The 27,270-nt window shown below is 51.9% G+C and overlaps 1 protein-coding gene across 12 annotated transcripts in view; it reads left to right on the top strand.

The window, feature by feature from the left end:
• Positions 1-26,967, top strand: part of DYSF (dysferlin) — a 220,569-nt gene extending 193,602 nt beyond the window's left edge. For all 12 annotated transcript variants that reach the window (XM_077766310.1, XM_077766308.1, XM_077766305.1 and 9 more), the window contains 13 exons: positions 67-222; positions 1,763-1,854; positions 4,437-4,607; positions 5,722-5,864; positions 7,731-7,870; positions 9,125-9,213; positions 9,476-9,571; positions 9,978-10,119; positions 14,250-14,349; positions 19,702-19,880; positions 21,442-21,551; positions 22,910-23,057; positions 26,689-26,967. In XM_077766310.1, coding sequence (XP_077622436.1) covers positions 67-222; positions 1,763-1,854; positions 4,437-4,607; positions 5,722-5,864; positions 7,731-7,870; positions 9,125-9,213; positions 9,476-9,571; positions 9,978-10,119; positions 14,250-14,349; positions 19,702-19,880; positions 21,442-21,551; positions 22,910-23,057; positions 26,689-26,727 — 1,605 coding nt within the window. In that variant the 3' untranslated portion in view covers positions 26,728-26,967. The remainder of the gene's footprint in view (positions 1-66; positions 223-1,762; positions 1,855-4,436; positions 4,608-5,721; positions 5,865-7,730; positions 7,871-9,124; positions 9,214-9,475; positions 9,572-9,977; positions 10,120-14,249; positions 14,350-19,701; positions 19,881-21,441; positions 21,552-22,909; positions 23,058-26,688) is intronic.
• The last annotated feature ends 303 nt before the right edge of the window (positions 26,968-27,270 follow it).

Below are 27,270 nucleotides of genomic sequence, written 5' to 3'. Positions count from 1 at the left end.
TAACGGTCATGATGGTGTTTGTGTTTGTGACAATGAAAATGAATGAGTTGGCCCCTTTCTTTTCAGGGCCTCTTCAAAATCTATCCCCTCCCAGAAGACCCCGCCATCCCCATGCCCCCGAGACAGTTCCACCAGCTGGCTGCCCAGGGGCCTCAGGAGTGCCTGGTCCGCATCTATATCATCCGAGCATTTGGCCTGCAGCCCAAGGACCCCAATGGGAAGGTAACAATCCTGGGACTCTCACCTCTTCCCAAACAGCAGGCTGGGGTACAAATGGACTGTGGAATCTGGAAACAGCTATGTCCTGGGGAGTTCACAGTAAGCTGTGGAAACCAGCCCAACACACGCCGTGCTGAGAGCTGACTGGATGCACTTCTGTCTACAGCCAAGTGCTCTGGGAGGTCAGAAAAGGCCAGGCAGCATTAAGACTTGGGAATAATGAGGAAGGCTTCGTAGAAGGCATAGAATTCTTAAGGACTGAAGGAGTTTTGATAGGCTGGGAGGAAGAAGAAAAGAGTATTTTAGGATGGGCCAAAAAACTCGGCAAGAGTTTGTGAGAAGGTTGCTTACTGTCCATTCAGCACGCGGCTGAGGCACAGGAGGAGGCCGTGTGGAAGGTGTGGGCTGGGACTGGGCTTTGTCACGTTTCAGGTGGTGGGGGTGCGGGAAGGAGAGAAAGGGCTCAGTAACTGTGTGGTGCCTAGCCACGGTGGAGCCCGAGGCCAAAGGAAAAATCAGTAATACTGATCCTGTCTTTATTTAAAATTTAGTATTTTGTTCATCATGGCCTGTTGGCGTTGATTTTTCACTTTTTAAATATTGCATCAAAATTTGTTTATCTTGATTACTGAGGGGTTTTATGGCACTCACTCAAATTTTGTGCCTGAGGCAAGTATCTCATCCCCTCATCTGACCTTGGCCCTGAGGGAGGGCAGGAGTCTGCAGCTCTGGGGAGATGGTGGGGGAGGGGTAGAGAAAACTTGGGAAGAGAGAAGGAGGAAAGAAGTGGAGGATGTGGGGATGACTGGAGTTCAGAGGTGCGAGGCCAGGGTCCTCTCTCATCCCCTTAGATGGGTGTAGGCCTTGCGTATGTCCTTGAGGCTGTGGGTGGAGGTCTGGTGTCCTATTCCTGGAGCCCTGCTTTTCAAGGTGAGAAGTCATAGTTGCCCTTGCCCTGCTGGGCTGTCAAAGAGCAGACAGAATAGAGCCATCCCCAACCTAGGCACCACCAACGGCCTCCAAGATGTGATTGTGGCCAGTGGTCAGTTCATACACTTCGCTGCTGACCCTGAGCATTCTCTGGCCGCAGCTGCTCCTGGAGGCCAGTTCTTGCAGGAGGCTTCGGGGAAGGCCAAGCTGGGCTGGGTTGGGCTGATAAAGTCCGGCCATCTCTTTCCCTTCGACCTGTTGAAGCAGAGGTCACAGAGAGGACCCCAGCTAGCTCAGTCACATGTAATAGCAGCCACTATTTTTCTGAGGATATGAGTCTTGTCCTCACTCACTGTCTCCCAGTGGGGCGGTGGTTTGGGAGTGTGGAGGACTTGGGTACACCATTTCCACTGCCAGTCTGTGACTAGAAGTCCATGTCAGGGTCACCTGGTGTGGCGGCGTGCAGGACGGGGCCCTTGGCCTGGCAGAATGACAGGATGACAGCTTCTTGATGGCCGGCCTCCTAACCCCATGGGGAGGCAGAGGACTGAAGAAGCCTTGGAGATGTGTAGGGAAAGTGAGTTCCCTGATGTCTTTCTGTCTCTTCCTTCAGTGTGATCCTTACATCAAGATCTCCATAGGGAAGAAATCAGTGAGCGACCAGGATAACTACATTCCTTGTACTCTGGAGCCTGTGTTTGGAAAGTAGGTTGGAGGCAGCTTGGGTGCTGGGGTGGAGGGGCCCATCTGGATAACAATCCCCCCACAGCACAACGCCCCCCCCCTTGCTGCCTCCCCCCTTTCCCCCAGTGTGGAGCTGTGGCTGCCACTGGGAAGTCCCCAGGTCTTGCGGCAAAGCTGTGGTCCCCTGATCCTGCTTGTCTATTGGGATGTAACCTCAGCTAGCTTTTCATTATGTGCTAAGACTTGAGTCCTGGCAGAAGCTCCTAGTTGATCACATAAACAATTACCTCAAAGATCAGAAATCTAAATGGAAACTCAGAGCACACTGGCTAATTATTCTTTTCCTAGGTTAATTTTTCCTTTAGAGTAAATTTAGATTTACAGAGAAGTTGCAGATCTAGTACAGTTTTTGTATACCCTTCATACTGTTTCCCTTGCCATTAACATCTTACCTAACCACGGCTTAGTTGTCAAAACTAAAAAAAAAAAATCGATAGTGGTGCGTTACTGTTTACTAAACTCTAGACTTTATTAGGATTGGGCCAATTTTCCCATAATGTCTTTTTACTGTTCTAGGATCTAATCCAGTATCCCATATTGCCTTTACTAATTGTTCTCTTTTTTGTTTCATGTTCGTCTCTAGCGGATAGATAGAGCAAGAGATAGTAAAATGCTTCTTGAAATCCAAGAACAAGGAAAGGAAGAATGCGTGCCCATTGCATGGGAGTAGCTCCCAGGCATTGTGAATTGCTTGCAGTTTGGATGTGAGCTTGTTTAGGCTGGAGAAAGAGTTACGGAGGGAAGTTGGTGGCTAGTTCTCTAGCATCTGTAGGAGAAGGTGTGTTGTTTTGATATTGTCAAGTGACACATTGAATTCATAAACCCATGTCTATAGATTTAGTTGCAGTCACTGAGCTCTGCAGTGAGGGCCAAGTCAGCCTGGAGAATTGCTGCCTTTGAAGGCGAAACAGTCCTTCCAGTGATGAGCCAGCAGCAAGCTGGACTGGGAGGGAGGGGCTGCAGGGAAGGAGGTGGGAGCAGCTCTGTTTGGTGAGGTCCGGTGGCCTGCGTGAACCACAGGCTAACGGTGACCTGGCGGCAGATCATAATGGGGCCAGTTCCACCAGTGGGGCGGGCGTGAGTGTCAGGGCCCAGGGCAAGGTGGGAGAGCGAGTGCAGAAACTGTATAACTAACTCATGTGTGGAGCAAGCACAACTCGTGGAATTGAATGAAAACACAGCTTTGCTTTTATCTGCCAATATCCTGTAAACATGTATTCGTGGGGGCTGCCTTCCTTGCTTCCTGAGTAGGAACTGGGCAGGCAGGTGATGTTTCTGCTTACTTGCAGACAATCTGCTTTGTCCTAAACCCACAGTGTCAAGGTGGTGACCAGAATGCCCCTCTGTGTGTAGTCAGGAACCTGACTGGCTCTAGGGTAGTTGTCCCCTCTCCCAGCAGGGTACAGCTGTGCCACTATGGGTACAGACGCTTGCAGTGTGTAGGTGTATGTGTGAAGGGAGGGAGGGGGCTCTGCCTCTCTCCCTTTCCTGACTGATGACTCCCCCCAAACCCCGACTAGCTGCCGAGGTTTAGTTTGTGTGGGGCCAGGACTAGGGGAGCCCCTGCGAGAGGAAGGCCCTGTGTGCTCACTGTCTCTGTTTTTGGGGCACTCTCTGGGTGGCAGATGTTAAAGCTGATATATTTTCTTGTGTGTGCTTTCCAGAAGGCTCCTCTGAGCCCACCCACTGAAGCTCCCACGATATGGCAGGTGCTATGTCCCTTTACTGGTGGCCCTTTTCAGATGGGCCTGTCCACAGTCTCACTGCTGGAGCCCCGGGTCCCCTGGGGTAGGATTCAGGGTGGCCTCATGGGGCCCCAGCCAGGAGGGAAGCAGTGTATAGCCTCTTGCTCCTCCTCCTCCTCTCAGCTGCCTGCTTTCTTTTTCTTGAGTAGGAGTCAGGTGCCAGGCTTCTGCCTCCCACCTGCAGGGAACTATTTCAGGGGAAAAGGGACTCTACCTCTACATTTGACCAGGGTGGGGGATGGAGAGCTCAGAGCACAGCAGGAGCTCTCTCCAAAGACATCTCTTCACATATCCTCACCCTTCTCACCCTGCAAGCAGGTGTGAACCCCCAAGTGTCCCCAGAGTGGACTCTGGGCCATGCCCCTGGTAAATTCTAGAGCTCTGCCACTTTCACATCTCTTGTTTCCTGTTGTCCTGGTTGAAGCTTCAGTGTTAACTCTCTGTTCCAATGCATTTGTTCATTTCATGGTTTATCAGGCAGGTACATACCATAAGCTCAGCCCAGAGGATTTGGGAGCATCTGACACACATGTGTATGTGCACGCGCGCGCGCACACACACAAACACACACACACACTGAAAAGGCCAGTATCAGTAGAGCGCTGGGGGTAATAATTTAAGATATATAAGAAACCTAGGAGGGTGGGCCCCAGGACCACTCTTGGAAGGGGAGGAGGGGGCCAAGGAAGGCTTTCAAGCCCCTGCTCTTGTCCTGCTCTCCCTCCCTTGAGTACCTGCTGTGTCCAACAACATCAGGGAGCCTACAGTATCCTGACATCTGTCCCGGGCCCCCTGCAGGATGTTCGAGCTGACTTGCACTCTGCCTCTCGAGAAGGACCTGAAGATCACTCTCTATGACTATGACCTCCTCTCCAAAGATGAAAAGATTGGGGAGACAGTCATCGACCTGGAGAATAGGCTGCTGTCCAAGTTTGGAGCTCGCTGCGGACTCCCACAGACCTACTGTGTGTAGGTGCACGGGGGCTGGTTGCTTCTCTGCCAACAGGCCTGCCCCCCGCATATGGAGCACTTCTTATGTGTCAGCTCCGTGCTTAGCACTTCAGAGGTGTTCTCTCGCTCCATCCAGTTGGGGGTCTTATCCCTACTGTACAGATAAGGAAATGTTACGGCTTGTAAATGGTGGGATTAGGATGTGAACCTGTTTGTCTGACTCTAAGAACCTGGCTCTTTATCATATTATTGTAATCCACTTCTCCTTAAGACACTGTTGAGCCCCTGTAGAGGGAAGAATCAAGAAGAGGGGAAAAGCAGGGGTGGCTGGGTGGCTCAGTCACTTAAATGTGCAGTTTTGGCTCAGGTCATGATCTGACAGTTTGTAAGCTCGAGCCCTGCATCAGGCTCTGAACTGATAGCTCAGAGCCTGGATCCTGCTTCGAATTCTGTTTCTCTCTCTGCCCCTCCCCTGCTCATGTTCTGTCTCTTTCTCTCTCAAAAATAAACATTAAAAAATTTAAAAAAAAAAAGAAGGGAACAGCAAAAGGAGACAGTGAGACACATGGGTGCCAGTTGAGCCTCAAGGAATTGATGTCAGGTGAACTTGTGTGTACATCCCCTGTCCACTTTTTGCCAATTGGGGTCTTGTTAGGGTCTGATTATCTAAATCTGGAAATGGGAAACATCTAGATTCCAACTCATTATTTATTTTTTTAAGTTTATTCAATTATTTTGAGAGAGAGAAAGAGAGAGAGCAGGGGAGGGGCAGAGAGAGAGAGGGAGAGAGAGAATCCCAAGCAGGCTCTGCGCTGTCAGTGCAGAGCCTGACATGGGTCTCGAACCCACGAACTGTGAGATCATGTCTTGAGCTGAAGCCAAGAGTCACCTGAGTCACTGAGCCACTCATGCACCCCCACCCAACTCAGTAAGTATTTAAACAAGTTCTGTTGTCTCTAGGCCTCAGTTTCTCTGTGTTTAAAGTGGGTGCCCCAGACACAGCCAGTGAGTGTGCCCACATAAAAGTCAAGGGTGGGTGATACCGTGCATGTGGTACACAGGTCGCTGTGCACCACTCTGCCGTGGGCAGTGCCCTGGAGCATCTCTTCTTTGCCTTGTGTTTCGGCCTCAGCTCTGGACCCAACCAGTGGAGGGACCAGCTCCGCCCCTCCCAGCTCCTCCACCTCTTCTGCCAGCAGCACAGAGTCAAGGCTCCTGTGTACCACACAGACCGCGTGGTGTTTCAGGATAAAGAGTACACCATTGAAGAAATAGGTGAGCTGCCACAGGCCCCCAGAACCACGGTGGGCTCGCCCTCTATGTCAGGGATTGGGTGGGGCCAGGGGCCAGGTCATGGTTAGGATTTGTTTGCTTCTGGCTTTGGCTGGTCAGACTTGAATTGGAGTTTGGGGTGCAGACTACTCCTGCGAAACGGTTTTCTACTTGAATTGCACTAGCCTGCCAGCTTGGCGTTCATGGTATCTTCCGAGCCTCCCCCCCACATCCCTCCTTCCTTCCCCAACACTCATAGCTCCTATACCTAAAGCACCCAAAAGGGGGTCCAGAGAACCTGATGCGTCCATGCTCGCCCCTGGATCTGCCCAGTGCTCGTGCCTGAGAACTGCACCACATGCTCCCTGTGTGTCTGGGATGCCCACAGGCCTACACTGCCCATCAGGAGCAGCTCCGACTCCCTGGAGGTGTTTACAGGCCCAGGGGGCCCCTCACTTCCTGCTGGTTTCAGAGATGTTTGATGTCAGAGCTGGTGCTGAGGTTGTAAACGGGGAATGGCGGCTTTGATTCCCCCAGCCCCCCCACCTCTTCTCGTTCTGTTTTCCTGACTCTTCTAGGTCGTGGCTGAGCCAGCTCCTCTCCATTAGGCCTTAACCCAACCCCCATTCTCCTTTCCCATAGAATGTGCATCTGTTTTCGGGGTGGTCTCATTTCCTTCTGCTAGTCTACGAGCAGCTTTAGCACAGGGACCAGGGCTCATGGTCATAAATTCATAAGAAAGGAACGCCAGAAAACTATTGATGGTGAGGTCGGACATCTGCCTATTTTTGCAGATGAGGCCATTGAGGCCAAGAGTGGTTAACGATATGCCCAGAGTCACCCAGCCGGTTATAGGAACAGAACCAGATTCCTGGCCGAGTGTTCCTTCTGCAGTGTTGTGCCCCTTCCTTTGTGGTATCTACTGAAGTGGGCAGAGCAGGCTTGATAGATGAACATGTGTGTGTGTGTGTGTTTGTGTGCCTGTGAGAGTCTGAGCTGGTCAACAAGGGCACATCTGAGTGCACATACCTGTGTGTGTACATGTGTGTTTGGACAAATGTGGGCCCACCTATGCCCAGTCAAAACTTCTATTGTGGGGGCTCCAAGTTCATGTTGCTGGCTGGTTGGCCAGGCTTGTGTGGGTCAGAATCACGCCTGTGTCCTCATCTCATCCACAGCGCCAGCCCTCAGCCCACTCCCTGGCAGGGAGGAGCTGTACCTGGGAAGCACGAGGGGGTAGGGAAGGGTGTTCACATCTAGTCATGCACCCTCCTAAATGAGGGTGTCCTGCTGACCAGCTGTGTAACTACTCTGTGTTTCGTTTCTGCCATCTGTAAAATGGGCACCATAATAGCATTTGCCTTATAGAGTTATTATAAGGATAGAACTTATTAATATCTATGAAGAACGGTGCCTGATTCCTGTTCCAGTTCACAGTTATTGCTATTATTTTAGCTACTGCTAGTAACAGAACAGATTGTGTGAACCAGAGAATAGTAGTATTGAAAGCACTTAGATACCCAATCTAGGAGTAGAGGTTGCTGAGGATCAGAGTTTGGAGCAGTCAGGGAGGGCTTCCTGGAAGGGATGAGCTTTGGTGAGCAGGGAGGATTTGTATTGGTGGAGAAGAGGAGGAGCTTTCCAGAAGGGGCTTGGTAGAAGCGATGGCAATGAGGAATCTGGATTTTAAGTCTGGAGCCAGTGGACAGTGGGGCTTCCCTTACAGAGAGTGAGACCTGAGGATCAGAAGTGTGTGTCTTGGCTAGAGGTGAGGGGGGAGGGGGCAGGGGCTTCCCGAGGCCTCCAGGCAGCCCTACCATTTCTTGCTCACTCAGCTCTGACAACTTTTTTGTCTTCTCTCTGGAGCAGAGGCTGGCAGGGTCCTGAACCCGCACCTGGGCCCAGTGGAAGAGCGCCTAGCCTTATATGTCCTCCAGCAGCAGGGCCTGGTCCCTGAGCATGTGGAATCCCGGCCCCTCTACAGTCCCCTGCAGCCAGACATTGAGCAGGTAAGACATTGACCCTTGGGCCCCTGAGCCCTGACCCCCAGCTGGCTCTGCCCCAAGGACAGCATGCACATGCCAGAGGCATTGAGCAAGGAGCTCAGGATTTGGCCAATTCCTCCTTGACATGTTTTTCTGCAGTCTGGGTGGTGACCACTGTTAGCCTATGTGGTGTTGGGGGGGCGGGGGACCTCTGAGACCTGTCTCTCCCCTCCATCAGACACCTACAGCCCTCAGGATCTGGGGAATAAGCCCAAGTCACCTCCTCTATCCCCATGGATAGACCTCCTACTTCCCATGAGTCATGCAAAAGCCTTGCTGTTTCAGCATGGCCCAGGATGCCCTCCCCTACCATTGGTGAGTGACATCCAGCTGGCTGGCCTTGGGCTAGGCTGCAGTAAGGAATTCAGACAGGGCTGCCAGCACCCTGTGACAGAATGGCAGAGCTGTCATTGAGAGCTGTCACCAGGAGGGCCAAGGGCATCCTCCATGCAGAGGGAGGGTGAGCAGAAGGGCAGCAGGCCCAGGGCTGAGACTGGGAGGCTTCCTGGAAGAGGTGAGGTTGGGGCTAGGTTTTGGAGGTGGAGGAGAGAAAAGATTACAGGCAGAGAGAGGCCAAGGTAGCAATGAAGGTGCCTTTGTAGACATGCAGGGGACATCATCTCTGCTGCTGGAGAGAGCTCTCTTCCCCTTGATATGAGGCTGCCCCAGAATGGCACAGCCGATGTTGAAATGTGAACTTTCCTTCTTGAGCTATATATCCTGGAGAAGTTACCTCAATCCCTGCTCTTTCTCTGTGAGATGGGGACAGAAGTAATACCCAACTTGCAGAGGGAGGGAGCCAAGGGTGGCAGGTAGAGCGGTTTCTGGTCATGGAAGTCCTCTGAATCCCCTGTGGCTAAACTGTGTTCTCTGACCCTCCGTGACTTTGTTCAGTCTCTCAGCTGGAAATGCCCTTCTTCCCTTTTCCCTCCAGCACGCTGAGACTCAACTCAAACATCATGGTCTCTGAGAAGCCTGCCCTGACCCTGACCCCCAGGCACAGGTCCACGTCATCAGCCCTGGGGCAAGCGGCTCACTGCTGCAGTTGGCCCTGTAGCCCCATGCAGGGCACCTCCTCTTTGGGGTGGTGGTGAGCCTCTCCTTGGCAGGGCCTGGATGTTCTCTGCTCTGTGCCCTGCCTATCTGGCACAGAGCAGGTGGTGGGTAGGTTTGGTGGAGTGAAAAAGGTGGGGAGAAAACAGAGTTCTGTCCCCCTAGGGGAAGCTGCAGATGTGGATCGACCTATTTCCAAAGGCCCTGGGGCGGCCTGGACCTCCCTTCAACATCACTCCACGGAGAGCCAGAAGGTGACTTACCCCAGCCATTGGCTTGGAGCCGAGTGCAGTGGCAGGATGGTTGCAGCCAGCTGCGGGTGGGACCTGGAGGCCACTCTTAGGCTGGGCGGGAGGCCACTTGGGCCACAGCGTACCACTCTTGTATGGGCGTGGCGAGGTGCCCGGCCAGGCAAGCATCGGGGTCTTGTTGGGTGAGCTGGCTTCTTAGCTTCTCAGTCAAGGACTGCCCACCCTTGGATGGGAACTCCATGTGGACTTGACCCATTCTTCACAGGTTTTTCCTGCGCTGCATTGTATGGAACACAAAGGACGTGGTCCTGGACGACCTCAGCATCACGGGGGAGAAGATGAGCGATATTTATGTGAAAGGGTAGGGAGTCATGCCCCTTCCTGCCTGTCCCGGCCCCATGGTGCTGCTCTGCTTCCTCTGGGGTGGTGGAAAGTGGGGGGCTCCGGTGCAGGGGAGGGAGAGAACAAGAAAGGAAGGAGGGCCTTATGGCAGTGATCTCTGCCCTTACAGAGTCATTCTCCTACCATATTTCTTCTACAAAAATCTCTGTGTTGAACATATAAGGTTTGAGGCTGTCCCTCAGGAGAGAAGTTAGAATGCCTTAAAATTTATGGCACATTCGGTACTTCCTGGAGATTTCTTGGGAATTATTTTTGTTTTATCCTTTACCGAGTTCATTTACCTTCTTAACTGCCTGGATGTTATGTTGAGGAGGCATAGTGTGGTGGAAGCCTTAATTAGGAATGTTCTCTAAAATGTTGTCTAGTTGGATGGTTGGCTTTGAAGAGCACAAGCAAAAGACCGATGTGCATTATCGGTCCCTGGGAGGCGAAGGCAACTTTAACTGGAGGTTTGTTTTCCCCTTTGACTACCTGCCGGCTGAGCAAGTGTGCACCGTCTCCAAGAAGGTGAGCATCGCTCCCATCCCCCGCGGTGCTAGTCCTGGGGTTGTCTGTGGTCCCTGTGACTGCCCTGCCATCGTCAGCACTCACCACTGCCCCCAGTGTTGGAACCCCCTGGGCCATCACCGCGTGATGACTACTGCCATAGCCCATCACTCGTCTCCCCACCCCCACTTCTTCCATTTCTACCGTTATTGCCATCGCTGGCATCGCTACCACCCCACAAATGCCCCCACACCAGTTCCACAACCATCGTACACAGCTCAGTCCAGATCCTGAAACTACTGCTTTCCTCCTGACCCCAGACAAACCAAGCAGCAGGAAGGGTCACAGGGCAGAGTGGGAAGAACCTTTGTAGGAAAGCCCAGCACGCTTATCGAAGGGGCAGTGGGGAAACCCCACAGGGCGATATTCCTCGGAGCTTTGCCTATGGGTTGGGTTGTCCATAGGATTGGGGTTGCTTAGTTAAGTCTCTCCTGCTACCTCATACCCCACATTTCTGTGTCTGGTGCCTGTGGTCACTGTCCACGCTGGACAGTTACTGGGAGCAGCTGTGGTCTTCCAGGCCGAAGACACTGCCCTCCTCCCTCCCTGACCTCACTGCAGGCAGAAAGCACCTGGGGGACCTGGTGCATCAGCCAGAGGGCGGAGGTGGGTCCCTCAGCTCTCTGTGTCTCAGCACCTCTCCATTTAGGTCTTACCTGGGCAACAAATTCATTTTTCCTAAAGTAGGCAGATCCCGAGGCAGGCGGCCTCCTTCCTGGTGGCACTGCACTTGTCCTCGGGGAGGCCCCAGAGCACAGGCGGAATGGAAGCAGAGGGCACCCCCATTGGAGCTTCTGCCTGCCTGCATCCCACTTAGCACCATTCCACCTTGGGGCGCTCTCTCTTCAGCAAAGTGAATGCTGCTCTGGTGTTCTGAGGTTCCTCTGGCCCCATTTCATTCCTGAGGTGGCTCAAGGCTTCAAGCCGCAAAGCTTCTGCGACTCCTCTTTCTCTCCTGAATGGCTGAGTGACTTAAAGGAGGGAAATAGAGAATGTACTTCCTATGTGCCACTTAGGTAGGTCTTCTTAGCTCTGTTCATTCCATTCTTTCCGCGTGACCCCTTCCCAGCCTTACACACGGGATCATCTGCATTTTAGAGAAACCAAAATGGTCCGCTGAGCATTCTGAAACCATCAAACAAAAGAAAAGAGGGTTAAACAAGGTTAAATGAATGCTTTCACCCAGGGATCGCTGCGTAGTTCCTGCCAGAAGGCAGAATTTAGCAACAGCCTTGGGTTCTGTGCAGTCAAGGAAAGCCTAGCCTGTTTGTAGGTTTAATCTTGTTTGCCTTTGCTCAGGGTGTTTGTCTAGCACGAGTTGTTTCCATAACAAAGCAAGTGCTGCATTTGTTGGGGAAGAGCTCCAAATCAAACACGCACTGCCTCTCTGCTGTGGGCAGAGGGAGAGTGGGGGCCAGGAATGGGGAAGGGAGGGCTCAGGCACGACATACAAGGGGCCAGGTGTGCATGGGAAATTGAGCCTGAGAGATGCAGAGTGGCCTGTTTAGATGGGAGGCGGGACTACCCCCTTCATTGTGACAGGTGGAGAGGTAGGCAAGGAGTCACAGGAAGCAGAGGCTCTGTTTTTTCTACAAAGTAGGAGGAGAGATAATATCCTGGCACTGAGGCAGGTGACTTGAGGTAGATGAAAAAGGCTGGAAGTAACCATTGTGCTGAGTGAGGGAGGGAACAGAGAGAGAGAGAGAGATAGGGAGAGGGAGAGGAAGAGGGAGAGAGAGAGAGAGAGTGAGCTCATTGTGATGCTGAGAGAGTTACCTGGAAGTTCTGAGGACCCAAGTGGAGTTGCTGGTTAAGAATCTGAGGTGGTTGCATTCTGGCAATGATGGCGTTTTATGTCAGTATTACAGGTACCGGCAAGGAAGAAGGAGAGAATTGGGCTGACCCACCGTGGCCCAACCCATAGGCTTGGGCTAGCCCTGGAAGAACGAGAAGGCTACCAGGGCTGCTAGGGTGGAGAGAAGGAAGACGGTCAGGGAGTCCAGGAGAGGCCCCCCTGGGAGGGGGGGGCAAGGGGAATGGAATTCCAGAGGGTACCATGCTCCAAGAGAGGGTAGCTGGAGGTACGGGTGGAGGACAGAAGAGGAGGTTGAGAAACAGAGCCCAGGGAGCTCTGAAGTCAAGCAGGAACGTGAGGGGGGAGCTGGCTTGACCCAGGAAGAGCTAGCTGGCCCCTCTGTGGGGGGAAGGGACCCAGGAGGCAGGTGGAGCCGTGCCCCTATTGAGGCACCAATGAGCTGGCTTGGGCCACAGGACTGAGTCTGGGGATGGGAGAGTGTGGCGTTACTGCACGGCCTCTGGGCGCCCCAGTCCTGCCGCAGAGCCAGGCCTCTGCCGAGGGGTTCAAGGCCTCTGGCAGGCAGGCCCTCCGGGGACCCCATTAACCAGACGAGACTGTCGTAAAGCACAAGGTCTCCTTTCATCCGGCTGCTTTGAACCACCGCGGGTCGCCCCGGCCTGGCTCCCCACCTGGAGCCCAGCACACCCACTGGGGCCTGCCTGCGCGTCAGGCACCCACCCTGCAAATAAACAGCTAGTAAAAGGGCCCAGACCGGGAGCGTAATGAGCGCCTGGGACCTGGGGGGCCATTCCCCAGGCTGGAGCCCCAGCCCAGCTGCTCCCACCAGGGGCTGTTTGAACCTCTGGCTCATTACTGAGCCCATAAACTGGGCCGGCCGGAGGAATGGAGGATGCTGGCGGCCTGTGCAGGCGGGCCTGCGGAGCTGGCCATAAAAGCCCCGCCAGAGAAGGCAGGCACCTGCAGGAGGGCTGGGGCGCGGAAGAGGGGAGGCACCAGACAGGGGCCAGCTGGGGGCACGAGCCCCTCGCCAAATCAGGCAGCGGTCCAAGCTGCAGTTGTGTGCTTTGCAAGGTGACCATTCCTCACAGGGCATGGATTTTGGTTCAGGAGCCCCGTGGGTCTATGTGCCCTGGGGTGGCCACACAGCGGGCACAGCCCTGGCTGGGCGACAAGCCTGTGTGTACAGTGTGCCCAGGAGCAGGCAAGCCCTCTGTATCAGCAGTGCTCCCCAACACCCCAGTCTGTCCCCCAGGACTCCAGATTGTCGCAGGGTTTCCTGTCCTTGCCACTCACTCAGCAGAAGCTCCAGCGAGAGGACAGAGGACAAGTGTGAGCGGGAAAGCCCCAGCGATGGTCCTCCGGGTTGAGTGTGGCTGGATTCAGGGGTGGACCCAGGCCGCAGCGTGCCTGTCCTTACCCCTCAGCTCCTCCACAAGGCCTCTGTGGGATGAAACCCAGCATAATGCTGGTCCAGGGAGTGGTCTGAGGGAGGTGGAGTAGGAAGAGCACGAGGGTGGTGAACTTGACAGCACCTGGGGCTTTGGATTTGCTCCAGGGCAAGCTCTTGGAGATAAAGACGGGGTGGGTTGCCACGCTGAGGGAGGAGCTGAAGTTACAAGCCCTGGTGTCAGCTCCTTCCACCAGTGTGTCAGGGGGATCCTCCTGGTGACAGCAGGGTTGGGTGGGGCCTGGGGCCCAGGCTCCCAGCTAGCCAGCCCTGTCCCCAGGAGCACACGGGCAAAGCAGGATTTAGAGGCGAGAGCAGGACTGGAACCTGACTGCCTGGGTTTGAATCCCGGTGCACTGCTTCTCAGTGGTGTGTCTCGGGCAAGCTACTTGCTCTGGTTTTGACAGCCGTAAGGCCAGCGGCATGTCCTGTATAGGTTGTTGGAAGGATAGATGATGAGCTCATGGCAGTAAAGGGCTGGCACATAGGAAGTGCAGATTAATATTATCATCATTAGCTGTCAGATCTTGGGCAAATTTTTAACTTCTGCAAGTCTCTGCTTCATCATCTGTAAAATGGGAATGAAGCCTCCATCCATGGACTTGGGAGACTTAAAGGAGCCACCTCATGTGAAGTCAGCCTGCATGGGTCCTTCCTGGGTCCTTGAACATTTTCTGCTGGGATCTTGGCAAGCTTCCTTCCAAGTCCTGGTTCTGGCAAGTCCCTAAGAGATGTCCCATTCACTGCCTCCTCCAGCAGCCTTCCAGGCTGGAAGGGACCACAGTTCTCTCTAATCTTGCTTTCCTGCTTCCTCCTTTGGGCCAGGATGCTTTCTGGAGGCTGGACAAGACCGAGAGCAAAATCCCAGCACGAGTGGTATTTCAGATCTGGGACAATGACAAGTTCTCCTTTGACGACTTTCTGGGTGAGCACCGTCTCTGGTCAGCACCATCCTGCACATTGGGAGTTGATCCAGACCCCCCCCCCCTGGTGTGTGTGTGTGTGCGTGCATGTGCACACACGTGTGTCACACTTGGGAAGGCTGGCAGGAGGAGTGGTCCTACTTCTTGTCCTCAGGTGGCTCAGGGTCACCGCCCCCTGTTACTGAGTAAGATCTGTGACACAGAGCAGTGCCTGAGCAGTCAGAGGGGCCTGTCAGCAGAGGTGGGCCTGAACGCTGGGCTACACTGGATGGTAGGAGGCAGGCACGTAAGGAAGAGAGGAAAAGCACAGGTTTGAAGGCAGGGCAAACGTGAACAGGCTGTCGCCGGCTGTCTGGCCTCACACTTGACGGGATGCCCCCACCTCAACCCCTGTCTAGACCGGGCAGAGCGGGCCTAGTAAGTGGGGGCCACAAGTCAGTCTTCACCCTTGTGCCTGAGTGATGAGTGAACGAGCCACCGCGGCTCCATCCTCCAAGCCCCCAGGCAGGATTCCTGTGGGGGAGAAGAGCGCAGAAACCTGAGCTGGGCTGAAGGATGTGGTAAGGACGGGGTGAGATGCAGGGCGAGGAGGATGGCTGCACCGGGCCAGCAGATGGGACTGTGAGTAACAGCCCTGTCACAACTGCAAGAGTTACCCAGAAAGTGTGGTCTAGCCATACAATTGGACATTATTCAGCCACAGAAAGAAAGGAAATACGGATCCGTGCTATAACATGGATGAACCATGCTAAATGAGAGAAGCCAGTCACAAAAGGACTCATACTGTGTGATTGCATTTATAGGAATCGTCTGCAGTAGGCAAATCCAGAGGCAGCAAGTAGCCTCGTGCTGGCCAGGGGCTGGGAGAAGGGGATTGAAAGTGCCGATGGGGATGGGGTTTCTTTTGGGAGTGATGACAATGTTCTGGAATTTGATAGTGCTGGTGATTGCACAACTCCGAATATCCTAAAAGCCACTGAGTTTTACACAAAAATGGTTAAAGTGGTACATTTTATGTTACGTGAGTTTTAACTCAATTTAAAAAAGAAGTGAGCCGGGGCGCCTGGGTGGCTTAGTCGGTTAAGCGTCCGACTTTCGTTTAGGTCATGATCTCGCGGTTCGTGGGTTCGAGCCCCGCGTCGGGCCCTGTGCTGACTGCCAGCTCAGAGCCTGGAGCCTGTTTCAGTCTGTGACTCCCTCTCTCTCTGACCCTCCCCTGCTCACGCTGTCTCTCTCTCTCCTACAAATAAATAAAACATTAAAAAAAAAAATTAAAAAAGAAGTGAGCCTTGTAAGAGAGGCATTCCTGGGTTCCTGTTCCACTCTGCCACCTGGGGACAGGGCAGCTTTGGACGAATCACTGGAGCCCTTCTTGGGTGGCCCTTGATTGCAGAAAGGTGAATTGGTCTTTGCTGAGCCTTTGGGCCCCTGCAGGGGACGTTCTGAGGAGCAGCCCCAGCAGGGATGAGGAGGAGGGCTGCCTGTTCCCCCAGCTCCACTCCCCACCCTGCCCCTGCCACCCCTGGCCTGTCACCCGCCCTCAGAGGATGGGGAGCTCTTGCAGAATGTCACTGTAAAAGAGTCAGCCTGTCAAAATCAGGGCATCGGTTGCACTTTTGTTATTTTGCCGATTCTCCTATCATACATAATTCCTGTAGAAAAACTAGGAAATATAGATCAACAATGCCTCCCTTTACTTCTGTATTAAAATTTCTCTACCTAGAGATGACCTCCACTAATATTTTGGCATATGTTATTTCATATATAAGCAAACACATATATGTTATGTGTGTATTTATACACACACATATATAATCATCCATGGCATGTAGAGAAAGCAACGTGAGTTTATAGCACACATATGTTTTATACCCTGTTCTTTTGGGGGAAAGCTCAATATTTCAAGAACATCCTTTCTGTTGGTAGTTTCCTGCCTCATTTATATCTGCCTCATCCTCCTTAATCCTTGCCTGTTGGTGGGCCCTATTCTGCCTCTCTTCTCTTGGTGGGTACTCAGCTTCTCTTTAGATCTAATAATGTGAGTGTCACCCTCAGGCACCCATCTCTGAAGCCTATATATTTTTCCTGAACTGTAAGAAGTCGATTTTTAGGGTCTTTATACATTTTCGTGGTCTTTGAAATACTTTGTTCAAATGCTCTCTAGAACGTTTTTACATTTTTATGTTTACATTTTACTCCCACCTGTGCCCATTTTGGATAAGGGTGTCATTTTCCCCAAACTTTTGCTACCAGTGTTCTCTTTAAAAAAAAAAAAAAAAGCCAATCTAACACCTTGTTTTAAGTTTTTACTTGCATCTCTTTATTCCTGGTAAGGTAGAACTTTAAAAATGTACTTATTATCTGTATTGTTGGTGAGATTTTATTTTTCATGGGTTTGTTCAGCTTGTTCGTCTTTTATTTTTGATTTTCAGAGCTTTTTATATAGTAAGGACACATTCCAAATAATTTCTCCTAGTTTTTTTTTTTTTAATGTTTTATTTATTTCTAGGAGAGAGAGAGAGGCAGTGTGAGCAGGGGAGGGTCAGAGAGAGAGGGAGTCACAGACTGAAACAGGCTTCAGGCTCTGAGCTAGCAGTCAGCACAGAGCCCGACGCGGGGCTCGAACCCACAAACCGCGAGATCATGACCTAAGCGAAAGTTGGACGCTTAACCAACTAAGCCACCCAGGCGCCCCTCTCCTAGTTTTTCAGCTGCTTTTTAATTTTTTTATGGAGTCTTTTTTGCTTACAGACTTAAAAAATTTTTGGCATCTTTCTATCAACCTTTCCTTTATGAGACGAGGCTTTAGAGAATTAATTTAAAAAGAAAAACAAAGAAAGCTGCATTTTTACTGAATGAGAAAATAGTGTTCAAAATAAACTAAATGGCCTCATCTTTTGTTTTTAAAAATAAAACTATTATAACTACCACTTTTTTCTCCTTCATAATGTGTTTCTAGTTACATATTTTGCTTTTTAAAAATACTTAGTACTTTGAAAAAAGTAATAGCTGAGATCTATAATCTTGCCATCCAGAGATAATACTGTGTTTCCTTAGAGTCTTGTATGTAGATCATGCTGGGATAATTTCATGTTACACACACACACACACACACACACACACGTATGGTTTAATATCCTGATTTTTCTTAATGTTATACTAGGCCCATATTTAAAATGGGAAATAAATGTTCACCTACACCTGAGGGATGGAGAGACGTGTGGGTGGGCTGATAGATATATGAACGCTGATACAGAATTGAACAAATGGATGGATAGAATAACAGCCTGATTATTGGGTAGACGTAATGCTCAACAAATGGTAGTTATGGAGGGATGGAGATAATTAGATCAAAGCAGATGGGTTTGTGGAGGGCCAAATGGATGTGTGGAAAAAAAGAAAACTAGACAAATAGATCCAATCAGTGGATACTTACAGTAATTGAACATTCCACACTGAAAAAAATCTAATCTCTTTTGCATGGTATTCAAGAATTTCTTTAATTTGGCCTCAGAAAACATTTTTTAGATTTATCTCTCTCACTGAATCCCTTCAGCAATTCATGCTCCAATCCCATTGACTTCAACGTGTTGTTGTGATTGGATTAGGTGAAACCACATGAAATTGCTGCTTTTATAGGTCAAAGATAGTTGAATACCATTTTCATATGGTTCAACCAAAGAGATGGAGCTATACAGGGAACTGATCGATAAAACTGATGAGTAGATAAACAGTATAAGAAGATGGCTGCTTGGAGAAGTAGGTGGGCAGATGAAAAAAATGGATGGATGAACCACAGTGAGATAGCACTTCACATTTACCAGGATGGCTTTAAAAATAAAAACAAAAAGTGGAAAACAACAAGTGTTGGAGAGGACGTAGAGAAATTGGAAAGCCTCAAACATGCTGGTGTGAATGTAAAATGGTGCAGCTGCTGTGGAAAACAGTTTGACAGGTCCTCAAAAAACCAAATACGGAAATTACTGTATGACCTAGCAATTCTATTCCTAGTTATATACCCAAAAGAATTGAAAACCCAGACTGAGGCGCTTGTATGCCAAAGTTCAGAGCAGCTCTATTCACAACAGTCAAAAGGTGGCAACAACCCAAGTGTCCCATTGATGGATGAATGGATAAACACAACGTGGTCTATCCATACCATGGAACATTGTTGAGCTATAAAAAGGAACGAAGTACTAAGACATACTTCAACATGGGTAAACCTGGAAAGCTTGCTATGTGAAATAGGCCAGACACAAAAGGACAAATATTTTATGATCCCACCTATATGAAATAGCTAGAATAGGCAAATTTATAGAGACAGAAAGGAGATTAGAGAATATCAGGGGCTGAAAGGAGGGGAGAATGGGGCGATATTGCTTAATGGGTACAAAGTTTCTGTTTGGGAGGATGAAAAAGTTTTAGAAATTGGTAGTGGTGATTGATTGCGTGATGTTGTGAATGTAATTAACACCATTCAGTTATACATTTAAAAATAGCTAAAGTGACAGATTTTATATATATTTTACCATAATAAAAGCAATTTATTTTTTAATTTTTTTTTTTTTTAAATTTCTGAGAGAGAGAGAGAGACAGCATGAGCAGGGGAGGGTCAGAGAGAGGGAGATACAGAATCCGAAGTAGGCTCCAGGCTCTGAGCTAGCTGTCAGCACAGAGCCGATGCGGGGCTCGAACCTACGAACCATGAGATCATGACCTGAGCCAAAGTCGGACACTTAACTGACTGAGCCACCCAGGCGCCCCCACAATGAAAGCAATTTAAAAGATGGATGGATGGGGGCACCTGGGTGGCTTAGTCGGTTAAGCGTCCGACTTTCACTTAGGTCATGATCTCGCGGTTCGTGGGTTCGAGCCCCGCGTCGGGCTCTGTGCTGACTGCCAGCTCAGAGCCTGAAGCCTGTTTCAGTCTGTGACTCCCTCTCTCTCTGACCCACCCCTGCTCACGCTGTCTCTCTCTTTCTCTCCTAGAAATAAATAAAAAAAAAAAATTAAAAAAAAAAAAGAGGGATGGATGGATGGAGACAATGGGTGAATGAATGGATCTGTACAATGCAAGCTGAAATTGAGCATGTGGGAAGCCCTGTGAAGGGTGAACCAATAAGCGTAGATTAATGAGCATATGGGTATGTGAGTAGTTGTATGGGAAGCTGTGTACATGTAATGAGAGGCAATGGGTGGGGAAATGGAGAGTTTGTGGGATGCCACCTGAGGCTAAGCCCATGGATCAAAGTGGAGAAGGTGACAGTTTTTCTGGAAACGGCTCAGCCCCAGGGGTAGCCCTAGGCTGGCAGTGATTAAAAAACCATTGGCAGAATAATCCCCCTCTGCTGCAGGCTCCTTGCAGCTGGACCTCAACCACATGCCCAAACCTGCCAAGACAGCCGAGAAATGCTCCTTGGACCAGCTGGATGACACCTTCCACCCGGAGTGGTTTGTGTCCCTTTTTGAACAGAAAACTGTGAAGGGCTGGTGGCCCTGTGTGGCAGAAGAGGGCGAGAAGAAGATCCTGGCGGTAAGTCAGCTCCCTCCAGCCTAGTGCAGGTGCCCAAGTAGCCTCCTATCACTGGGCACATATATGGTGCTCTCCCTCTCTCCTACCCTGCCTCTCTCTGTCTTCCAAGGCACTGCCCCTCTTCTCTTCCTGTTCCCAGCCTTCCTCTCCTTGAGGCTTTCGTCCCAGGAAGCCTATTTAAATGGAAAGATACCCTTACCTCCTGTGGACCCTGTTTAATGTATACTCTGCTCTTTGGTGCCTGGGAATCTGTGGCCTGGGCATCCTGTGGAGAACCTGAGGACTGCCTCTCCCATTTGAGCAGGATCCTACGGGGACCATCCTTGTACTGCTCTCCTGGCCCAGAGGTCTGCTCAGGGATGCTGTGACACCCTGGAGAACAGTCCTTGCTCTGGAGAGGAAGTGGATCCTTGACAGTTTACTGAGAAACCACAGGCAGCCAGCCAACCTCTAAAGTGGACCTTGAAATCAAATACTCTTGTTGAAGAAGGAATTGGAACACTTATTAAGAAATACTAGCGCCTCAAAAGAAAAATGAGCAAAGGGCCTGCATAGATAATACACAAAAGAAGTACAAATGGCCATTAAACATTTAAAAAAAGGTTCATTTCCCCCTAGTAATTAAAGGAAGAATTTTAAATGTGAAAACATTTTTTGCTTATTAAATTAGACATTAAAAAAATCTAAATGCTCATTGCTAGTGAAGATGCGGAGACAGGCCCCTCATTTACTTCTGCTGGGAGGCTAATGGTTTTACCATTTAGGGAAGCAATTTGGTAATATATAGCCAGGGATTTAACAATATTTATGCCTTGGACTCTGTCATCCCACTTTTAAAAATCTCTCCTAAAGAAATAAACAGACACAATTAAAAATGTAGGCTTTGGGGTGTTTTTTTTTGCAGCATTATTTATAACATCAAAGAGTTGGAAACAACCTAAATGAACCAAAATAAGTGGTTTACTAAATAAATTGTGGTCAACCATCCCGTAGAATGTTTTTATAGCCATTAAAAAGCAAACTTTAAAGAATATATAATTATATAGTGAAACATAATATATTTCTAAGTGAAAGAAGCAAGCTCTAGAACTCTATATACACAGTGAGATATTTCATATACTTGCAGAGGAAAATTGTTGTGATGCATAAAAATATGAACGGTGCTCATCTCCACATAGTGGAAGTATGGGTGATGTTCTCCTTCATACATTTCTGTAGTTTCTAAATGTTCAACAAGGAGCAGTCGTGCTTTTGTGATCAGATCAACCCTGTATTTTCTTTTCTTTTCTTTTCTTTTCTTTTTTCTTTTCTTTTCTTTTTTCTTCTCTTCTCTTCCCTTCCCTTCCCTTCCCTTCCCTTCCCTTCCCTTCCCTTCTTCCCCTTCCCTTCCCTTCCCTTNTCTTCTCTTCTCTTCTCTTCTCTTCTCTTCTCTTCTCTTCTCTTCTCTTCTCTTCTCTTCTCTTCTCTCTTTTCTTCTTCTTTTGTCTGTTCTGGCCGGGTTCCTCCCCAAGCCATGGGGCAGAGCATTGTGTCCCTTACCAGGTCCCTTCTGTCCCCTCAGGGCAAACTGGAAATGACCTTGGAAATCGTAGCAGAGAGTGAGCACGAGGAGCGGCCTGCTGGCCAGGGCCGGGATGAACCCAACATGAACCCCAAGCTCGAGGACCCAAGGTTAGTGCCCAGTCCTTACCCCTGATGGCCAGGGGGCTGGGAGCTGTGACTCAGGAGGCAGCCACTGCATAGCCATGCAGAGGTCACAAGGTCCACATGGTTCAGAGCGGGATGTGACTTGTCCTAAGCCACATGGTAAGTTAGGGCAGGTGACAGGCATCATTCTAGGGCATACCAGGCCCCTCAGCTCATTCAGGAAGCAGAGACTGTTGGGTAGGTGTTGACTGTGTGTGAAGCATGTGGTCACATGGTATGTGTATGTAGCAGAATGGAACCTTCCCTGCTGCGTTGTTAACATCCCCATCTTACAGATGAGGAAATCATGTTGGCAAAGTTAAAGAGCAGTCATTCTGCTAGGAAAGTGGTGAAGCTAAAATTCTCATACCTGTTCTGATTGGCTCTGGAGCCCAATCAAGGTTTTTACCTTGACCAGGTTGTCTACCATGGCTTACCTATGATGTCAGTGTGGCTTTCAAATGGCCTTTCAGCCTTAATGTTCTCATCTGTGAGTCCCTGTCTTCCCTGCCTCATAGGCCCCTAAAGGATATAGACCAATCCAGTCGATGTGGAAGACTTGAAAGCAGTTACTGGGGGCAGGAGGACTGCTGGGGCGGGGGGCAGTGCAGAGAGCTATATTTGCTGGGTCCCTCCACACTCTGGCTCGGGTGGCACTAGGCGCAGATGGACCACTTGATTTTGGTGCTGTCCCCAGTGCCATGGGGCCAGCAGAGCTGTGAGGAGTGTCCCTGCCCCAGGATGTTGGGATCCGGGTGGAAAGTGAGAGGTCCGGTGTGCCCTGTGGTGTGCACTGGGATGTTAAAACAGCCACTATTGAGACACAGCATCCTGCGTGCTCTTTAAGTTGAGAGATGGCCTAGGGGAAGGTTTTGAGGTTCTTGGCTGTGAGTGAGAGAAAAGCAGCTTTCTGGGTTCACTTCCCACCATCTTTCCCTGACCATGGACCAGCCATGTGCATCTAGGCAGGTGGTTTGGCTTAGCTGGGGCTCGGTGGGCCATAGCTCACCTAATGTGGCAGCTCCTTGAGGCTCTGCCTGGCTCCCAAATCTCTAGTCTGTGATTAAGTTCTGAGTCAGGAAGGGGAGCTGGTGGCTGGAAACTGGGGCTCTGAGGGTGCCTAAGGCTTGGTGGCACCGGGAAGAGGAGGGGAGCATGGGGGAGGCTCATGCTGTGGCAAAGGCTCAGAGGACAAGGGGATGCACAGGAAAAGGGCTGGGGGTCCTGAGACTGAGCAGGTTTTGGGGACCAATGGTGGAGGGCTGGGGTGATCTGGGAGCAGGGTTTAGAGAAGGCGGCCCTGGTAGGGAGTGCCCTGCTGACCTCTGGGGTCTCCCTTCCAGGCGCCCTGATACCTCCTTCCTCTGGTTCACCTCTCCGTACAAGACTATGAAGTTCATCCTATGGCGGCGGTTCCGGTGCGCCATTATTCTCTTCATCATTCTCTTTATCCTACTGCTGTTCCTGGGCATTTTCGTCTATGCCTTCCCGGTGAGTAGGCCTGGGGGGAGGCCTAGACTCTGCCGTGGAGGACCCCCTGGTCTGATGAGGGATGCATAGCCCCTCCTCTGGGGAGTCCTCAAGCTGGTAGAGACAAAGTCCTACCCTTGGGACAAAGTCCTACTTTTCCAGTGGGGGGAACTGGGATTTTGCCCTCGATGGGGAGATATGGCTGTCCTAAGCAAGCCTGTAGAATCTGTAGTCAATGTTGGCAGAAGGTGAGGCACCTTGGGCAGGGGTGGGCAGGGGAACCTTGTTGAAGGAGCGTGTGTAAGTGGGTCTGTGGATGGCAGAGGTGAAGTTCCCTTTGTTTGTAACAATGGCACCTGCTGAGGTCCAGAGGAATGGAGGCCCTAAGGCCGGGAGAGAGGTGTCCACCTGAGGACCTTGATAGAGTGTGTCCTGCCTCCTGCAGTGAGCTGGGTTTGGGAGAAGGCGTGGGCTGGCAGGAGGCTGGCCCGGGAGCTTCTCACCAGGGCAACATCGGTGGCACTGGTAAGAAGCCAGCCGATGCCTGGCAAAGAGCTGCAGGGGCCACTCTAGTGAGGCTGTTGTACCCCCAGCTTCACGGGGTCCCTCCCAGGGAGGAATATCAGGGGCTCTGTTCCCTGTCTGTGCTTCCCCACCTCACAGCTCATCAGGGGAGCCCCGAAGACGCTCCAGTCCCCCATCCCACTGTGTCTCTGGAACTTCAGACCTTGAAGTGTTCTCAGGCTAATTCCCGATTTTTAATGCTCTTTAAATTTTTAAAAAACTTTCTCATATGAAAATTCTAAATTGATATAAAAGTAGAGAGAATGGCATAACCAACCCTGTGTCACCCTGATTCTAATGGCAAAGGAACAGCCATCCAGCGAAGGGAAGGGACTGGCTCAGGTCTGCCTCACAATCCGCACACAGCCCCTCATCTGCGGTGCTGGCCATGGTGGGCCTCAGTCCTGCTTAGCACCAAGCTGCCGGTCAAGGGCACTGTCCCCACAGTGGCCTGTCTGCTCTGGGAATTGCTTGTCTGTACGTTCTTTGCTTTGTGACTCCTCCAGGAGGAGAAGGAGGATGGAGAGCTCTCTCCAGCCGTGGTTGGCCAGGCCTCATATGAGCAGCACACACCTCCTACCAGGAAGACAGTTGAAACCACATGGCCATCCGCTCCAGTTCCTAATATCACGGGCCGTGAGGAATAGCAGGAGTTCTGTCTGGTCTGGACGTCCAGGCTCCCGCTACTTTCTGGGCCATAAGTGACAAAGGAGGGTCTAGAGCCAGGAGGGCTGATGTGTCGGGCTGCAGGCCAGGCCCTCTAAGCTGGCTGTGGTCACCTGGAGCGCCATGCTGAAACGTGTTCCAGGAAGAGTCATGGCCAATTGGCTAAATATGGCTGTGGTCTAGGGTGAGGGTCCAGGTTGTAGGGCCCTGAAACACGTGCAGTTTGGGGGGCCCTTTTGAAGCAAAGGAAGCAAAATCACAGATACAGGGCCACGGAAGGGCGTGTGTAAATGTGGTGGCCTGGCATCAGGAGTCAGGCCCAGGCCTCTGCTCAGTGTTTCCCCCGCATTTGGGGAGGCCCAGGTTGCCAAGGTGGGGAGGCATGGTTCCCCTTGCCCGCCTGTCCTCAGGCTCACCTCCTCTCATTTTGGGCATATCCGGATGCCACTCAGTTCAGGCGAGGCCTTCACTAAGCACGAGGTGTGTGTCCAGGAGGTGAGGGAGTGCTGTGGGGGTGAAGGAGGTGACGAGCTCTGTGCCGCTGGGGAGCGTGGCTCCCCAGGAGACACAGTGCAGCCAGGGAAGGAGGGACAGGCACTCTTCAGGTCCCTCCATCCTGAGGCTCGGGCCAGGGGAGTTCAGGCAGGCGCAGACCCCAGCTCCTCAAGGAAGTAGTCTGAAGACGAGCAGCAGTTGCAGGGAGCTGGTTGGAAATGCAGAGTCCTGGCCCAGCCCTGGGTCTGCGGAGGGGAATCCGCCCCGGACACACGGAGGTGTGTGCCTCACTGCTGTACACGACGGAGCTCTGTGCTTGGAGTCACATGTTGGCTAGGTTCTGGCTCTGCAGGTGTGACTTTGGCAAGGCTCTCCTCTCTTTGTGAGGAGGGGGCTGGGCTAGGACCGCTCTGACCTGCTGTGACAGCACTGTGCTTAGGGGAGCTCTTCTGCCTTCCCTGAGGGTGCTGCACGATGAAGCCAGCAGGGGTGGGTCCGAAGTGTCACCACTGCCCATTCTGCGACTAGCTCCAGCCCCTGGCCAGCTGGGCCCCATCCTGCCAGGCACCTGGGTGGCAGCACGAGTCTTTGGGGACCTGGGGTAAGAAGGCCTGCTACCTGGCCAGCAGGGGGGAGAGATTTCCAGGAAGCGTCAGCTTATGGTCCTTCCTGTCTCTGGGGCAGCCTTAGCCCCAGGCCCTGTGGGCAGGAGCAGAGGAGCACTTTGGCCAGTAGCCCTGCTCAGTGCCCCTCCCCTGTCTCATCCCCCGGCTATGGCCTCACTCTCCTTGAGCACTGCTGGAAATTGTCCTCTTTAAAATACCAACCCTGACCCTCGCAGAGGGTCACCCCTCACCTCACAAATCCTAGGTGAGGGGTCCGGGCGGCCTAGGCCTGAGGCTGCAGACTGTTCTCGTCTGTAGCTCTTTGCTACAACCTGGGCCAGTCCTGCTTCCCTCCAGCCAAGTCGCCCAACCAGCTGCTGGGTCCCCGACCCTCACCTGGCCTCTAGGCCTTGGGGGCAGAGGGCCTGGTAGAGAGGGGCCCAAAGCCACCACTGCCCTCCTCCGGTTGGCCTCCTCACTTCCCACGCTCTTGGAAATTGCCCTGGGAGGGGGACATGGAGGGCAGCCTTTTCTGATTCCTCCAAGCTCCCCCCCCCCCCGCCCCCAGCAGCAGAGCCAGCCGGGAGCAGGGCCAGCGTAGGGAGGCAGGAGGCGATCTGGCGGGGAAGGAGCAGCGGCTTTGTTTCCAGAGTTGGCTTTCCCGGGCCGGCGCTGGGGAACATACTGTCCCAATTAGGAGTCTTGTGTTGTGTTGTATGTGTTTTCATGGTTTTTGGGGGGGAGGAGTGGGGAGGGGAGATTCCTGTCAGTCCTGCAGCAGGCAGGGCTTAATCAGGGGTGACCCATCTCTGGTTCTGACCTGCATGGTAGGTCATCCCCACCCCCCAACCCCCTTTCTCTGTTTTCTGGACAGGAGTGTGGTGGCCAATGAGCCCATGTGGGTTCCCATGTCGGGGGGGGGGTGTGGGAGGGGGGCAGGGAGAATCATGGCCATGCCTTCAGGCCATCTGTCTGATGGAAGAGGTCAGGGCACGCCTGCCCCTGACCAGACCCTGGATGGTCAGAATCCTTTTGACAGGTGGTTAGAACATGGGAGTGGGCCTTGGGCTGGTAGGGGAGAAGACACAGCAATTCAGGTAGATGCGGCCCCAGGTTGGAGGGTACAAGCAGAGTTTCAGGGGGTGGGGTGGGGTGGGTTTGTGATTGGCAAGAGGGCCAGGAGGTGGGATGTTGAGCTGAGTGTGACATGTGGGGTGGTGAGGGTAAGGTACAGGCAGCTGGGTGAGGAGGTGAGACTCCTTTCCCAGCTCTGGCCCCTCGGCAGCTGTCATCACATGTCCCTGCTCCTCCCCTCCCTCCAGAACTATGCCGCCATGAAGCTGGTGAAGCCCTTCAGCTGAGGACTCTGGCCCAGGACCGGCTGCCTTCTCCACCCAGCTTGGCTGAGCTCCTCCAGAACTCCAGGCCTGCCCGGCCTGCCAGGGGAGACAGACGGACAGACTGGCACGTGCTGCAAGCGTGGGTGACATCGAGCCCTGGGATCACCCTCCTTTCATCATTTCTTCCCCCTTTCTCCCCCTCAACCCAGCCCTTTTTGGATCAGCTCATGTGTATTTCAGTATAAAACAGTTTGAACCACAGGGCCCTGTTGGCATGTGTGTCCCTGTAGTCGCTGAATGAGGTGTGACCATGTAGAGGACGTGTCTGGGTGGGTGGGATGTGAGTGGGGCATGGGCCATCTCTGACTCTGCATTCTGAGTGGAACTTTATCCTTTGACAAGACTGGTCAGGGGAGGAGTGAGGGTTGAGGCTTGCTGTCGTGTCTGCCTAAAGACCCAGTATGTTCTGGTTCTCCAAGACTGTCCCCTTTCCCCCTGCCCCTCCTCATTTAGGCTTCTCCTCTTCGTTTCCCAGGCTGTGCTCTGCACAGGTGGGCTGTTACC

Source organism: Crocuta crocuta, unplaced genomic scaffold (genome assembly GCF_008692635.1).
Source record: "Crocuta crocuta isolate KB4526 unplaced genomic scaffold, BGI_CrCroc_1.0 scaffold113, whole genome shotgun sequence".
NCBI lineage: Eukaryota > Metazoa > Chordata > Mammalia > Carnivora > Hyaenidae > Crocuta > Crocuta crocuta.
Note: the sequence above shows the minus strand (reverse complement) of the source record. Positions and strands in the feature narration are given on the sequence as shown.